Source organism: Martes martes (assembly GCF_963455335.1).
Source record: "Martes martes genome assembly, chromosome: 3".
In the NCBI taxonomy this organism is placed as follows: domain Eukaryota; kingdom Metazoa; phylum Chordata; class Mammalia; order Carnivora; family Mustelidae; genus Martes; species Martes martes.
The window spans coordinates 56,114,852-56,131,588 of NC_137890.1; the positions used below are offsets into that span (position 1 = coordinate 56,114,852).

Consider the following 16,737-nt stretch of genomic DNA (forward strand, 5'->3'; position numbering starts at 1 on the left):
TTGAGAGAGCTGAGGTGTATGAGGGGACCCATCTTACCAATTCCTCATCCAGAGGACAAAATAAGACGCAGAACATTTAAAGACTCACCTGGTGACGTTGGAGAAGTTAATTGCGTCATTCCCCATCTTTAAAATTTTCCCTTCCCTGCAGGACAAGGATTTCTTCCTCTCATAATCCCAAGGTCTTTCTCATCCCCAGAGAGGTCCTTTTAACCCACTAATCAAATTATGGCAGAAGCGTTTCCTGGAGACTTTCTTACTTAACAAGGAAAGACAAATGAAAAGAAAAAACAAGGAAGGAGAAAGACAGGCAGAAAGGAAGGGAGGAAAGGAAGGAAGAGAAGAAGGAAGGAAAGGAAACAGGCAGGAAAAAGAAGCCAGTGTTTATGAGGACACTACTATGTGCTTGGCACTGGTCTAGATGCATTTCCATTTATTTGCCACATCTAGTCCTTTGTTTGCTTCACACTGCATGCCTTCTTATAGACAAGGAAAATGAAGCTCAGAGTGGTTAAGGCACTTGCCAAGGGTCACACAGGAACTTTGGAGCTAAATCTGAAACCATGTCTGAGTCCAGAGGCCATGATCTTTCCAGTACATTGAGGGGTGTTTAAAATACGTCCATGGAATTTCCCTTTGCTACCGAATTGCTGTCACTCACTGTAAAAGGGTTAGGCTCCTACAATGGACCCACTTACATTCACCATTTGACTTCCCTTGCCACTGTGCCTTTTGGTGTAAATTGCCTCAAACCTTTTCAGAAAAGAGGCAGCCTGGAGTTAGGGTCAACGATAGAGACCCATCTCTGCACACCAAGGTCACCTTGCACGGAGGCACAGAGCAAGTGTCACCTTCTCACCTGACAGATGGAGAAGCCAAGGTTAAATGACTTGCTCAAGACCCAGCGGGAACTGAGCCAGACTGCAGAGAAAAGCTCAGCCTCTTGGTTCTGAGAAAAGCTCCTCAGCCAAGTATTTTCAAGAAGTGGGTGGAAGTGCCTGGGAGCTCGCCTTCTCGCCTCTAATTTCTCTCGGATTCTTGGAGAGCCGCGTGTATCTGGCACTTGCTTCAGTAAGCACGCCGAGAAGGGTCCAACTGGCATTTATTTAATTACCATAAACAGATGTATCACTTTGGCTTCAATGAGCCTGGTTCTTATTGTGCTCATCAGCCTGCCTGTTTGTGGGGAGGCCGGGCCAGGCATGGCAGGTGACAAGGGGTCCTGAGGTGCCAGTACGCGCCCGGCTCTCTGCCATCCCATCCCCAAGGGGGGTGCGGGGACGGGCAGGGGTCATAGGGGATGGGGTGCCATGGCACTTCACTCATGGTGGGAGCATTTTCCTCACAATTCCCGTCATTCCTTCCACATCCAGGTCCCCTGCGAGCCCCATGGCAGCCCTCCGGGCCTCTCCCCAGATGTCAGGCTGCTGGAAGAGGGGACTGGGGTTCACTCTGGTGATTTCTGCTTGGCAGCGCCTGGCTGAGTGTTTTCCTTCTGCTCTCCAAAGTCAGTATACACATTCCTCTGCATTTCTCCAGCTTCCACCCTGGAAGCAAAGCTCACAAACATCACACATTTTTCCATTTCTCTCTGATAAGCTCACCTCTCAGACTGATGCCTCCCTCCCTCAGTTTGTCTCACAGCAGTTTTGGAAAGAGACAGTGTTCGCTAGGAATTCGGGGAAAAGTTTACCAGGAATCAAGATGGAGGCTGAGTTTAGATTAGATAGAAATTGGTCATCAAAATTTCCTTTCTCTTTGGTTCTGGAAAAAAAAGATAGTAATAAATATAGCGGCCAATGATACAGGAAATTTCAAAAGCCTGCGGATCTTCTTAAAGAATGAGTGTGACGTAGTAAGAGGCTCTCTTAAAGGACATTTTCACTTTTGTGTAAAAGAAAATTTCCTTTGTTTCTTTTTCTTCTTGGAGAAAAAGTGGCGTGTTGAATGTTATCCCCATGTTTAGAGAGCAATTTGCTTTTGTGATGTGGTCAACCAGTTCCCACTGTCATTGAGAAGCAAGGGAGGTATGGACAAGATAATCACATGCCCCAGATTTGGGGGTCAGTGCTAGTTTCAGGCATCTGTCTGCCTGTTACAACATGTAACCATTTGTCTATTTTACATATATTGAGGTAAACCTGTATATAATGTTATACTCGCGTGTGCAACATAGTAATTCGATTTTTGTATACACTGTAGTGTGACTGGCACAATGAGTGGAGGTGCATCTGTCACGGTACAATTGACCCCCTTTCCCCTTTTCACCCACCCCCCAAACCCCTTCCCTCTGGTAACCACCAGTCTGTTCTTTGTGAGTTTTGCTTTATTTCATTTTGTTTTGTTTTTTTAGATTCCACATATAAGTCGTATCATACAGTATCTGTCTCTCTCTGTCTGATTTATTTCATTTAGCATAATACCCTCAGGGTTCATCCATGTTTTTGCAAATGGTAAGATTTCCTTCTTTTTTATGACTGAATAGTAGTTCATTGTGTGATATGTATCTATAGATATAGATATCTATAGATGTGTGTGTGTGTGTGTGTGTGTGTGTGTGTGTGTATACACACAGAGAGACAGATATAGAGGTATAGATAGATATCATATTTTCCTTATCCGCTCGTCCACTGATGGACACTTAGGTTGTTTCCTTATCTTGGCTACTGTAAATAATGCTGCAATGAACAGAGCGGTCCATATAGCTTTTTGAATCAGCGTTTTCATTTCCTTTGGATAAATACCCAGGAGTGTAATAGCTAGATCAGGTAGCAGATCTACTTTTAATTTTTTGAGAAACTTCCACACTCTTTTCCATAGTGGCCGTACCAACGTACATTCCCACCAGTAGCGCACAAAGATTCATTTGTCTCCATATCCTCGCCAATACTTGTTACTATTTGTTTGTTGTTGTTGTTTTTTAATATAATAGCTGGTGTAACAGGTGTGAGGTGATACCTCACTGTGGTTTTGGTTTGCATTTCTCTGATAATGAGTGATGTTGAACACTTATTCGTGAGTCTGTTGGCCATCTCTATGTCTTCTTTGGAAAACTGTGTTTAGATCCTCTGCCCATCTTTAAATTTTTTTTTTTGTTATTTTTGCTATTGAGTTGAGTTCTTTATACATTTTGGATATTCACCCTCATCAGATACATGATTTGCAAATATTTTCTCCCCTTCAGGAGGTTGCCTTTTCATTTTGTTGCCGGTTTCCTTTGCTGTGGACCCATTTAAAAAAAAAAAATGGTCATAGAGGACAAATTTATTTTATGCAGAATAATTTGGAGTTGGGCATGTAGATAAAGTTGTTGCAAAGTTTTCCCTGAAGTATTTAACGCAAATCATCATTTTTATTGAGCCTGAATTTGGAAGACTGTGCTCTTTGTGGAAATTCCAGGACAAACAAGTGTTTCATCAAGAGGGAGAGACAGCTTAAGACAGAGGTTAAAATTGGGGCGCCTGGGTGGCTCAGTGGGTTAAGCCTCTGCCTTCGGCTCAGGTCATGATCTCAGGGTCCTGCATCGGGCTGTCTGCTCAGCAGGGAACCTACTTCTCCCTCTCCCTCTGCCCGCCTCCCGGCCTACTTGTGATCTCTCTGTCAAATAAATAAATAAAATCTTAAAAAAAAAAAAAAGACAGAGGTTAAAAGCACCAGCTAAACTTGACTGCTTGGACGAGTTACTTAATCTCTCTGTGCCTCAGCTTCCTCCTGTGCAAACTGGGGATAAGCTGATGGCATTGTTCTGGGGATGTTAAAAAAGGCAATTCTGGGAAATCACTTAGCACAGCAGTTGGCAGTTTATAAGTGCTCAGTAAACATTAGCTAATAATAATAATAATAATAGAAGCACACACACACATAACTAGTCTTAACTTGGGTTCTCCAAAACTAGAGCCTGAGATAAGGACTTGGGTGTAGTAGTTTATGTGGAAGGCAATTCCAGGAAGCTGGAGGAGGGAGTCAAGTCACTGCTGTAGGCTGCAGGGGCTTGGTTCCACCTGGCAGCATAGAGAAGCCTGGAGAATGCCTCCCAGGACTGTCCTCCAGTCCAGGCTCCAGGAGCTGAAGCATCTACGTGTGGACTTGATGAACATACACAGGGGTGAGTAAGTCAGGATCCCACTTCCGTGTTTTTAAATTATATATAATGTACCTAATACTAGTCCTCTGGCCAAGCAAGCGGGCTCTGTTGTTCGTTGTGAGAAGAGGGTACTAACAGGTGACTTAGCAAGAAATGCTTAAAAGTACAACATTTTAATTTAAGAAGGCTCCGCCGCCATGAGCAAGCTCTTACACCTTTTTCCGCTTCGGTGTTCTGTATAATGGAGAACAGTAATAACACAGCACTTCCTGGTGCGAATTAAATGCACAGGATTTAACACTGGTCCTGGACATAGCCTGCCTTCAGTGAATGGCGGCCCTTTTGGGGCTCTTAATGTCATTATTGTGATTGTGTGCATACTTGCAATAGCAGAAAATGATTGTCTAAAGGTTTCGGGATGTGTAGCTGGCTTAGCTTACTGTAAGTCACAATATACCCCTGATTTATAGAAAGGATCCCTGAGGTTCTAGGTGGCATCAGGCTTCCCGGCACATCTTTGGTGAGGTTGTAGGAGTTAGATCTTGGGGGCCTTGATGTCTGGCTGCCAAGTGGGACAGGTGGTTAGACTTGCTGGCCAGTATTACAAAATCTGTCATTGATCTCTATATGGTTCTATGTGGGCCTTCCTGGTGCCAAGTGAAGCCCATCTTTCCCTTCAAATGGGGTCCGCAATGGCCTCTCTCCTCCACTAGAGGACATTCTCCAGTCTCATCCTGGGGAGCCCAGCCTTGCCCCTTCCACAGGCCACTCTCTCCTGGCTGGAGTTCTCGGTGCCTTGGCTGGAGACAGCCCTGCAGCGCACAGCTCCCTCCTAATCAGAAATTCCTGATTAAAAATACATTAAAGGACAGAGGAATTATTAAGAGATACAGCATCTTGCAAGTAAAACTGACATTTCCAGTTAGACCACAATTCTAAATGATCCACAAGGACCTTGTTCTAAGGCTAAAAACATTAGGCTGGTTTCAGATCTGTTTTCCAAGCGTGTTTTCACCTGGGGCTCATGGGTAAGATGAAAATGTAGCTTTTTTATAGTAGAACTTGATCCATCTGCTATTTGAAAGTCTTGGGCTAGGGCTTCATGGCTTTGGTGACTTCATTTGGAGCCTCATCCTTGCGCTCGCTGTGTACTTGTGCCAGTACGAGAGACCCAAGGAATATTTACCTTTTGATGCCCCACCCCTGCCTGGCTGGTTTCCATCCTGGCACATGCCTGGGGACAAGGACCCCCTGGGAAGATGTCCAGCATTGCCACCGAGTCGTATTAGAGAGGCAGTGTCCTTAACCAGCGTCCTCACCCCCAAGCAGTGTGGTGTCACAGAGCAGCTGACTGTGCCCCTCATCAGCTGTGACCTTGGGCAAGTCACTTCATTCCTCTGCTCCTTGTTTTTCAGACCAGGACCTGGAACTTGGGTGTCGCTCTAGCTCTCTTTCTCTGAACAGACTGTGCTTTGAAATCTTAGTCACTCAACACAGGTCATCTCAGTGCTGCCCCTTCCCTCTGTCCAGTTGGAGTAGGAAAAGTTTGGTCACGCATACACGTTGGGCAAAAGAAGCTCTGTCAGCCCTTGCGCACCAAATAACATCAGTACGGGAACCAGCTTCACAGTAATGGTGGCCCCCCCTAGGTGGAGTATTTATTATGTGCTAGGGGCTGTGCTCAACACCTGATGCCCATCACATGACTTTGTCCTCAAAGCAGTCATTTTACAAGTGAGGAAATGCAGGCTAGAGGAGGTCAGAGCGATCGCTCAAGGAAAGCAGCCTCATTGGACGCGACCCCAGATCCATCTGACTCCAAAAATCAGAGTTGAAGGCCTCAGCTAGAATAGCACTCTCTTCTTTCCCAACACTGCTTTCTCCCTTTGCCTCTCTCCTGAGACTGGAGTGGCCAGTCACAGACTGGATAGGGCAGAAGGGTCTCGTTCACCTCCGTCTTATTCTTTCTTCCACCATGCTGGGGGTCTCGTTTCCCCATCCACTGGCCTTTGCATCCTGTCATCTTGCCCCGCTCTTCGGACGCCACGCAGGGTCCAAAGAGGTTGGCACCCTCAGACTCGCCATTGACTGTGTGAGTGTGTATGCGTGGGTGGAAACTCAGGCTGGAGTGCAGGGGACCCGGGTCAATGGCCGAGCTCAGTACTGTTAAAAACTCCCCTACGACAGTGGGATCCAGGAATTCTTCCTTGGCTCAAAAGGGGAGAGCATCTCTCTTGCCCTCCCTCCCAAGGCTGCAACCTTGACGGAGGACCGTTCTCCCTTCATCCCTGCCCCGCACAGAGGCAAGCTGCTTCTCAAGGCAGGATGGACTGAAGTGCGAAGAGAAAAGGTCCCATCTCCCCGGGCACGTGTGGTTTCTGCCCACCGCCATCTCCCCACCCCGCTGAATCTCTCCGTGGTGTCACTCCGCTCCGATCCCCACCTTCCAGATCAGATGCCCCTCACAGAGCCACTTACCCGTGGGCCTACTCAGCTGCCACTAATGAAGTCATGCATAAGTCATGAGGGGCAAGTTTCAGGATGGGTGGAGATGGGGACTGCTCTGCACGGCTCCTGGCTCTGTGAATGACAGGGGACCCAGCTCTTCCGGCCCGACCCGACGCAGGCGCCTCTGTCCTCCCGAGACCCAGCCCCTCTCCGGTGGGACGGATGGGCTCAGAACCCAAGCCGTGCTCTATTTCAAGGGCTCTATCTGAAGCTATGCAGTAGGGACAGATCTTACTTTTATAGAAGGCACGAACAATAATTGTTCTCTTCAAAATTCTCTTCAAGGCCAAGGGCAATTCACAAATATCAAGAAACAGCGAGCAGGAGGCTTGCAGAGAGGGAGGGAGGGAGGGCAGAGAAAGACAGCCAGGTCGGGCGGTGGGGAGTTGCCAACAGCTTCCAAGCAGTTGCTTTCCTCGTAATGACCATGTTGACAATAACCACTGCTGTTTACAGACTCTCTCCGGCAGACACTCGCCTCACGTGAGCTCATTTCAGCCTTACGCTGCCATCGCAGGGGGATATTATTTTCTCCCTTTTAAACATGAGCAAATGGAGCATCTGGGAGCCTAAATCATTTGTTCAAAGTCACACACATCTACAAGTGGCACAGTCTGGATTTGAATTCAGGTCTGGCTGCCCCAAAGACCATGTTTTTTGTTTTTTGTTTTTTCCCTGCACCCACTTCTTCTATCCGTATTGATCTGCCAGATTTAAAGGTCTATGCTTTTGACTGTGTATCTCCTTCTCCTTTGATTTTAAAAAGTACAATGTGCATACGTTCCTGTTAATTCTATTATTTTTTGAATAATTCAAAAAAAAAAAAGGAAAGAGATTTATGGCAGGGGGTGGGGGTCAGGGAATTGGGGAGGAGGGTGCAGAGGTTTCAATTTGCTACAGAAATGTGGGCTTGGTGAAGGGGAGATGGTAGGGTATGTGGTACAATCCCAAGGTCAGACTGCTGGCCCGGGGCTGATGGGGCACAGGAAGGGGGTCGCTGCAATTTTCTGCTCCGACGGCATGCACCCAAGCAAGGGATGTTTAGTTTGGATTGATTTGAAGGCAGCCTGTGACAGCGTAGGGGATGTTGGCCTGGCATTAGGAGACCCAGCTCATGGTTCCATTTCTGTCGCTCAGTGGGTTGACTCTGCAAAAGTCCCGTAGTGGGTTGAAGGGTGGCCTACAAGCTGATATGTTCACATCCTGATGCCTGGAACCTGTGACTATTATTTTATAGAACAAACGAGTGAGTATGATGTGATCAAAGGTAGGTTTAAATTAAAGATCTTGGGAGGAGAATCTTATCCTGGATTGACCAGATAGGCCTTGAATGCAGTCCCATGTCACTTTGTAGGATAGCCACACAGAGGAGAGGATGCACAGGGACCAGAAGGAGGCCATGGGACCACAGAGGCAGAGATTGGGGTGATGTGACCGCAAGCCAAGGAACACATGGAGCCCCCAGAAGCTGGATGAGGCAAAGAGCAGATTCCTCCCTGGAGAGCCTTTGAGGGAGCACCACCCTGCTGACACCTTGATTTTGGACTTCTGGCCTCCTGAGCTGTGAGGGTGTTTGCTTCTATTGCTGTAAGCTGCCCAGAAGTGTGCCAGTTTCTTACAGCAGCCCTCGGAAAAAAATATTCATCGCTCCCTCTCTCTGGCCTCAGTTTCCTAGACTATACAATAAGAAGGTATGACCTCCCAGCTCTGACATGCTCCCCCTCATTCCCCGAGCCCCAGGCCCCTGTGGGAGGACAGGTCTCTGTCCTCCAGATCAATCCCTTCCAGGTGACACGTAGCGTCGAAACAGACCTGTTTCGCCTGTGAGAAACAGAGCTGTTGGGGTCAGAATGACTTTGTGAAGGGTAAAATCCCTTCACAGGCAGTTATTTTATTTTATTCTTTTTCCCCTATTGTTAATTGCTAGAAAAATACTCTGCCTTACCCCGCGGTAGTGATCCAAATAGCTCTGACCTCTTTGTGGATTTCAAGAAACACTTTCAGAACCTGTTCCCTCCTTTCCGCCATAGTTTCTGTACCCTGAGGGGCTGTGTGGTTAAGGGAGTTTCATAGAATTTGCTTTGGGGCTGCTGGATAAATGGAGTACAGAGGTAATCGCCTCCCCTCCCCTCCGCGCCAGCTTCAGCCTTCCTGCAACTCCATCACTAGCTCCCAGCTAGCCAAATGACTGCCCGGGGCTCGGGGTTGTTAGTTATGGGACTCGGGAGCCTCATTTGCAATCATCATTAACCAGAAAAGCTACATAACTGCTCCGTGCCTGCGGAGTAGGGCGTCCTACACTAGTCACAGGAACCCGAGGACTGGAAGAGGCTGCACGGGGAAGCTTTCAGAAGGAAGCCCAGGGAGCAACCACCACCACCACCACCACCACCACCGGTTTCAGCCCCCCTCCGTCCTTTCCCGGCCCCTCCAAGGTGCTAATGAACTGCGAAGAGACTCAAGACAGGGCAGCAGAAGGAAGATGGTGACATTTCCAGGTGACAGCAGTGGGATCCTCAGAGGTGGGTTATGTCAACAAGGGCTGAGTAAGCCACACACTAGCTATGAAACGATCTTGTCGGAAACGTTAAATAGCTTTAAAACGGGTATTGAGGCTGAACACTCCAAAGGCCACCCTCTAAATCTCTAAAAACAATGTTCAGGTCTTTAGCTCTCATTCAGCCTGCCTGCCTCGTGCGTGTCGAGCAGAGTTAGTGGAAGCCCCAGGGCGAGAACAGGATTTCCCAAGATGATCCCACCAACAGCAGAGGCGATGTTGGGCTTTGCCACACAGCTCTTCTCCTCAGTTCCCTCCTGGGGTGATCCCCCTCCTCCCCCATGCAGAGCCCCCGTTCCCCTTCACCGGTCACTCAACACACATTCATCCACACTGGCTGAGCTGGTCTTAGAATGAAACACATGTGTATGCTTCAAGTAATGGTACTAAAATGCCCGGATTTTAGCTTTAGTGTCAGGCAGGCACTGAAATGAAAGCCATTGTTGTCCCACAGGCCCCTCCCATCTCATGCGTGCCTATGTGTGGGTGTGTGTGTATCTGCGTGTTTCTGTCTGTAAGCCCAAGGTTAACAAGTACAATAAAGAAGAGGTCTGGGTCGGGGGGCGGGGGGGCGGGCAAGTGGCTCAGCTGGTTGGGCATCAGACTTTTGGTTTTGGCTAATGATCTCAGGGTGGTGGGATCGAGCCCCAGGACAGGCTCTGCACCCAGTGGAAAGTCTGCTTGAGATTCTTCCCCCTTCCCTCTCCCTCCTGTTCTGCTTACTCCCTGCCTCCCTGCACACGTGCAGTGTACTCTTTCTCTCAAATAAGCCTTAAAAAAGAAAAGAAAAAAGAAGAGGTCTAGGACCAGCAGGACGGAGGTGTGAGTAGCCTTCCAGGACAAGTGGGGCAGTTATACCCTTTGTTCTAGCTGCTGGGAAGGGCACTGGGGGATCTTAGCAATGACTTTGGTACTGGCAGGGGCCTTCAGAAGTTTGCCAGAATGCTTTTTGCTAGGCTTTCAGAAACCTGTTTATCAAGTGCTGTGGTTAAGAGGTGGAAGTCGTCCAGCGAGCCTCAGCACGGGTACAGTCTGCTCGGGAAGCGCTAAGGACTGACCCTTGAGGGGCTCTGGCTACTGCTACAGACCCTTCCCTGGAAAGGCCTGGGTGTGGGGACCGGCCATCCCACCCCTTGAAGGACATCCTAGAGATGGGTCAGGAGAAGGGTGAGCTGCCCGGACAGGGCATTATAGAAGTGACTAGTGCAGATAGGAGAGGAGCCAGGAGAGAAAGTCTTTCTTGGTTTGGAAATAAGCAGAAAACACGACGGAGAAAGGAATGCTGAATCAGGACCAGGAGCTGGAGCCCTCCCCAGTGCCAGCCTGCAGCCTGCTAGCCACATTTCTGTAACCTCTGTGAATGAAGCAGAGGGCAGCAAGCCAGGGACACTGGCTTCTCAGTAGTCACCTTTCATGAAGTGGGAAGGAGAAATGGGGGGCATCATTTGGAATCCTATCTATACAAGGAGCCATCCATACCGGTAGAGACAGAAAGAGACACAGGGCAACACAGAGTGTCATTTGCACTCCATGGAGAGGGCTGTGCTACTCATTCTCCCTCTGCCTGCCCCTTGCTTAAAGCAGAGGTCCCCGGAGTTCCGATCCCTCGTGTTCCAGTCCAGCTGCTCTAAATGGCCCTTTTAATTAGGGGTGGGCTTAAGGCGTATAATGGCTCGAACCAGAGTGTTTGCCTTCCAAGGAAGGCTTCTGCTTTCCACTTAGAAGGAAAGGCATCAGCTTGCTTGAAGGAATCCCAGGTTACTGAGTAATCGCCATAATAAGATTGAGAATGAAGGTGACCTATAGAAGCACGGCAAATACACGATTTTCTCTGCTCAGTAAGTGAATTTTGATTATAACTCAGCACTTGCCTCCGGTCCTTGAATACAGTTAGCATTCTCGGGAAAAGCCTGGGAAGGGACAAAGTGCGAATATGCTTCCACAAAGAACAACACAGGCTTCCCAGCCCTCACTGCAGCTGCGCACAACCTAAAAAATTGAAAGCAAGGTTGCCGTCTCTGTCCTTGGTCACCATTTCGTGTACCAGCCCGTCATACCAAGTGTAGGGAGGCACCACAGATCAATAGCTATTCAGGGCTAACATCGCCACAACCGTTTTTTTCTTCGGAAAAAGAATTTTTCCCCCATGTAGATCACAGCTTATTATATCCAAGGCATAATTCTGTGGTCTGTCTATGGAAATTAATGCTTAGAAGGAGCCCTTTTCCTTTGAGGTTTTATTTGCCTTTTAACGTAAGTGATAGGGCCAGCCACGCACCTATAGAATTGTTGCTCGAAAATCTCTGCAAATGGTTGTCATTGCCCAGGTTTACAAAGCAGGTAGGACTTACCTGATGGGCCTCCTGGACCCTGGAAACACACAACGTGCTTATGGAGACACCATCAAGGTGCTCTGGGTTGCAGAGCTCTCTGTGCCTGGCAGGATGCACGGGAATCAGACCCCTGGCAGCATTAGCCACTCTCACCTTGCTTTGTTTACCTTGCTGATGCTTGTCTGAGCAAAGCCTCTAAGTGGTTTTTTACGGGAAATCAAGAGCCAAATGAGTATGTATTTGAAAAAGTGAGCCACGGAAATAGCCTCCCAAAGCATATGTCACCTATTTTTATGTTGCTGCTTATATGGTTTCTAAGTGGGCTCAAGGCTTTAAGTGGCTACTTCTAAAGTTCCTCATGGAACCCCACAAGTTATGCACAATAACATAATTTTTTAAAAAGATTTTATTTATTTATTTGAGAGAGAGAGCACAAGCAGGGGGAGCAGCAGGCAGAGAGAGAAGCAGGCTTCCGGCTGAGCAGGGAGCCTGATGTGGGACTCGATTCCAGGACTCCAGGATCATGACCTGGGCTGAAGGCAGTCACTTAACTGACCTCACCACCCAGGCATCCCAACATGATTTTTTTTTTTTTCTGGAAGAGTGTGTTGTAAAGCACGTTCACCTCTAATAATCCTTTTTAGCCATGAGCCAGAGCCATGGAGTTATTCATTCCTATGTCCATTTTAAAGGTGAGTCAGGGAAGACTCAGAGAGATTGAATCTTTCAAGGGTATACAGCTGGTCAGAGCCGACTCTGAACTCCTGGGATTCAGGGAACAGGACAACTTACCAATATCCAGGCAGACATCCCTGGATATCCCCAGGATATTCACAGATGCACTTCACCTCACCCCACCGCACCCCAAGATCTCAGCACCCCTCTCCTCCATCATCAGCCACAGTCAACGAAACACATAAATTCAAACTTGGAAAAGGCTAAGTTTCATAAACAATTTTTAAGGGTGTTAAAATGCAAAATAGAAGTAAACAAAATTTCTTGCCACAGGGAAGTAACTAATGTAAAGTGACAAAATAATGGGAGTTTGAATGCGGTCTCAAAAGTGGCCATAAAATGGAATTCAGAATCATATTTTAGTATGTACGCCATACACTTGCTTTGCTAAGGGTGACTGGCAGTGAATTCTCATTTATAAAACTAAGCCACGAAGGCAAAAAGAGACAGTGGATTGAGGGGAAGGGGAAAGAGAGAGAGAGAGAGCGCGAGCGAGCATAGGAAGGAGAGAGCATGAGCCCCAGAGCCGAGTCACAGACTGACTGGTGCTAGTCACAGATGGGGTATCTCAGAGGGCCAGTTCCTGGATCTGGGCACTGCCCCAGTCCCAAGGCAGCTCCTCACCCCTCCACCCAGGACTGGCCACCTCTAAGGCCTCCAAGCAGCTGTCCCTCCTAGGGACTTCCAGGAATTGGGGTGCGGGGAGGGAATGGGCACCCATCAGGGCTGAACTGCGGGGCTCTGGTTGAGGAGAGTCTGTTGCTTTGTAGGAGTTTATAAAGGGATGAGCAACAAGCAACACCTTCCCTACCCGAGAGCAGGGTCAGAATGACAGATCTGTCCTCACAGAGACCGTTCTGTGGCTCCTGCTGCAGACCCGAGCTCCTCCCTGTCACTCAGCCCTGCATGCAGCGGGGAGGACAGGAAAGCAACTCCCATTGGGGCCATCGTTTAATTTCAAACAGAGCCAAGGTGGGCTCAGAGTTTCCTCTTTGGGGAGTTCATCCGCGTCACCCCCACCCCGGCACCGTCTTCCTCTCTCCCCCACCGCCCCAAGCCAACAGCTCTTCATTCGTCTCCCTATCTGACCTGGCTGTGATGGGGGGCCGTCTCTCCAGATCTCTGATTTGGGCTATTTGGCGAAAGGGCATTGGCCTGGAGGCACAAATGCAGAGGCAGCGGCGCCAGACCGGCAGCAGCCGGCGGCCTGCGGTGATTCAGACGGCAGCAGCTCCCAGCCGGTTTCATTATTACACAACTGAAGCAAATCCTGCCCCCTCCTGTCCCTGGAGCAAGGGGCGCAGCCAGCTCCCCGAGGCAAACTCCTTCCGATCTTCCCAGCTCTCTCTCTCTCACACACACACACACACACAGACACACACACACAGTCACACCAAGGCTGAGCACGATAAACATTTCGCAGAAAGAGCCCTCTCACCCAGTCCCCAGTTCCCTGCTTGGGGGTTCCTGCCCCGCCCCCCATAGCTACTTCAGAGGTCGCCAGAAGGGGCTTCCAAAATCCATGTGCTCGCCTGCTTTTCCAAACACATGGGACAGTCTGCAATTTGGGTAACTTTTCAAATCCTGTCTCCTGAACACTTGGCTATGAATATTTGGGAGCAAGGAGAGGACGCCCCCTACTCCCTCCACCACCTTCACTTGTGACCCTGACCCCACTCCTAGGCTGATGGCGGCGGGGGCGGGGGTGCTGGGGAGGGAGAAGAGGCCAGACCATCCCTCCAGTTGTTCCTGGCAAGTCGGGAAACAACACGCTGTCGCCGGGAGCACAAGACACCTAGAAAGCCAGAATGAGCGGGGCTACCCCACCGGGTACCCGGTGTGTCCGAGCCCTAGCCAGGGAGCCTTTGCTGGGAGCTCCAGGCTCACGTGGGAGTCCCCGACGACGGAGAAACGACTGGAACCCGAGCTGCGCAAATATAAAAGGATAGACAGCAACTCACCTTTAGGTTGTGCGTGGGGTTTACAACGCAGACAAGTTGCCCAGCAGCAGAGAAAACCCGTTTAGCCTTGTAGTGCTGAAAGCGGAGGTGAATGAGATCTAACACAGCCCCAAAGCACTGGGTAAAGAAAAGCATCACAACTTTTGGTGGGGGGTGGTTGTTGGCACAGGGAGGCAGCAGAAGAAGCTGTAAGTCCTTGGGCTCTGGAAGGAGCGCAGCCTCTGAGACACTCCGCTCCAGCCCGGCTTAGCGTGCCTTCATATTCATCATCAAAATAAGACGGTTAGAACCTTGCAGCAGTGAGGCGGCCAATCAAAAGGACAGAAATGTTATCCTTGAGGTGCAGAGACAGCCAATAACAAATGCCTCCCCTACCGAAACTCCCTGATGAATTGAGCCTGGCGGAGAATGTATTATTGAACATTACCATAGATCAGCTCATTGCATTTATCTTGTGATTACAGCCAACCATACATAATGCTGGGGAGATAGGCTGACAAAATTGATTGCTTAATGTGTCTCCATTTATTAATTGACTTAATTTAACATGAGAGCCTTTCTTAATGCGCTGGCAAAAACGTAAAGCATTTAAACCGCCAAATAGTAAAACACCCTGCTCCAAAGTAGGCAGATGGATAACGCAGATCGTGGCTCGGCTCACCAGAGCTGGTTGGGAGAAAATCAAATATTGCAAGACTCCCGATTCCAGATAAGGATTTGGCAGCATAGAAATGTGCATCTTTCAATCTTGTGCTCTCTGCAATTTGGATTTCAGCTCCTTGATAAATCTTACTTTCCAATCTTTATCAAAGGAAAGAATCCCTAACAAATAAAAGCATTTGGAGATGATAGTGGGAGGGGGGATACATATATATATGCGGTAATTACTGAAGCTGGAAAATATTAAAGCATAGAAACGCAGAGTATGCTTCTAAAAATAATGAAATCCCTGATGCATGAATGCACACATACAGAAAAACCTACACAGAGAGGAAAGTGGCTTGTAAATCAGCAAAATAATTACAGATGTGGAGGGCCTTTGCTTGTCATTCATTTGCATATTGGTGGGCAGCAAATTGCTAATTAACCACTAGATTGTTGGAGACATTAGAATAGGGATTAGGAGCACACACACCACATCATTTGCTTGTCTCCATGAATGCCAGCAGCACATTTCTGGGCTCCAGCAGGCAGGGGGCATTCCAGTCTCCTGACTGCCCTCCCTCCAGAATGGGGCTGGCGGGGGCACTAAGCCCACTCACTGGTTCTGGAAGAAAGGCTCCTGAGCAGCACACAAAGTGTCCCAGGGTATCGGGGGAACTAGTTCTGATGGCTTAGTCAGTCTTCACCATGAACACAGGAGAGTTGAGTGTGTTGTGTCTCCCCTTGTCTTTAGCTGTTTCTCTATTGAGAGGTCACCCATCACCTGGGTGAGGTGGATCAGCCTTATGTGTGTGTGGGTCGCACCTAGACTATGAGCCCATTGTCCCATCCTGAATGACTCTCAATGCTTGGGTTGTAATGTATGCAAAGTATACCTACTTTGCATACATTACACACCTAGGACACCCATATCTATGACCTGGTCAGACAATTAAAACAGCAACAGATTAAAATATAGGGCAGAAAAATGCATAGGTTTACTAAAACCAAGACAAAGGCGGGCGTTAGTTTTAACTTGAACTTAAAACCAAACCAATGTTTGCATCTAATTGGTACTTCCATTTTAATTAATGGAAACTTTGTACTTTCTGAAAATAATTGCAGTGACACAAAACTAGAAGGTAACAACATTTGAACTGATTAAAAACTCATATAATGTGATACAATGTTACAGGAGATGAGTCCCTAGAACCTCTCATTACATGGTTCATAAATAAGGGTTGCTGGACCATGATACCTGAATTTGCTTTCTGAAGTTTTCATTTTCCAGAACAAGCTTTCAGCAGTTCAGCGGGAAAGCATTCAGTGTTCTTCCATTGCCTCACTTAAAAAATAAATAAATAAATAAATAAATAGGGGTGTCTGGGTGGCTCAGTGGGTTAAGCCTCTACCTTTGACTCAGGTCATGATCTCGTGGTCCTGGGATGGAGCCCCACATGGGCTCTCTGCTCAGCGGGGAGCCTGTCCACCCTGCCCCCCTGCCTGCCTCTTTGCCTACTTGTGATCTTTGTCTGTCAAATAAATAAATAAAATCTTTATTAATAAATAAATAAATAAATGTAAGCCTATGCTCCCATAGACTCCTTAAGGACACAATGTACAATTTGGAAAAGCCCAGATTTCCCTTTTCTACATCCTCTGTTAGAATGGAACTATTATGTTGTTTGTTTCTCTCACTGTAATACCTCAGAAGGTTTCTTAACCTCACTGAGGCTTGGTTCCCACACAGGTCACCTGGGGGTTAGAGATATTTGTCTCTCAAGGTCGTTGTGAAGTCTAAGATGATGTATCCGGAAGCGCCTGGCACAGTGCCTGATTTAAAGCAGCTTCTCAATACTTGAGTCTACCTCTTATCTCTGGTGGAAGGGTAATTATTTGGCAGCATGTTTTTTCTTC

General features: G+C 48.0%; 1 protein-coding gene across 1 annotated transcript in view; it reads right to left on the reverse strand.

Annotated features, from left to right (window-relative positions):
- Window positions 1-14,422, reverse strand: part of SIAH3 (siah E3 ubiquitin protein ligase family member 3) — a gene marked incomplete at its 3' end in the record, with an annotated part of 67,248 nt that extends 52,826 nt beyond the window's left edge. Inside the window, exon 1 of the mRNA XM_080798833.1 lies at window positions 14,179-14,422. Within this exon, the coding sequence (XP_080654959.1) occupies window positions 14,179-14,313 (135 nt within the window). The 5' untranslated portion in view covers window positions 14,314-14,422. The remainder of the gene's footprint in view (window positions 1-14,178) is intronic.
- Window positions 14,423-16,737: the final 2,315 nt, after the last annotated feature.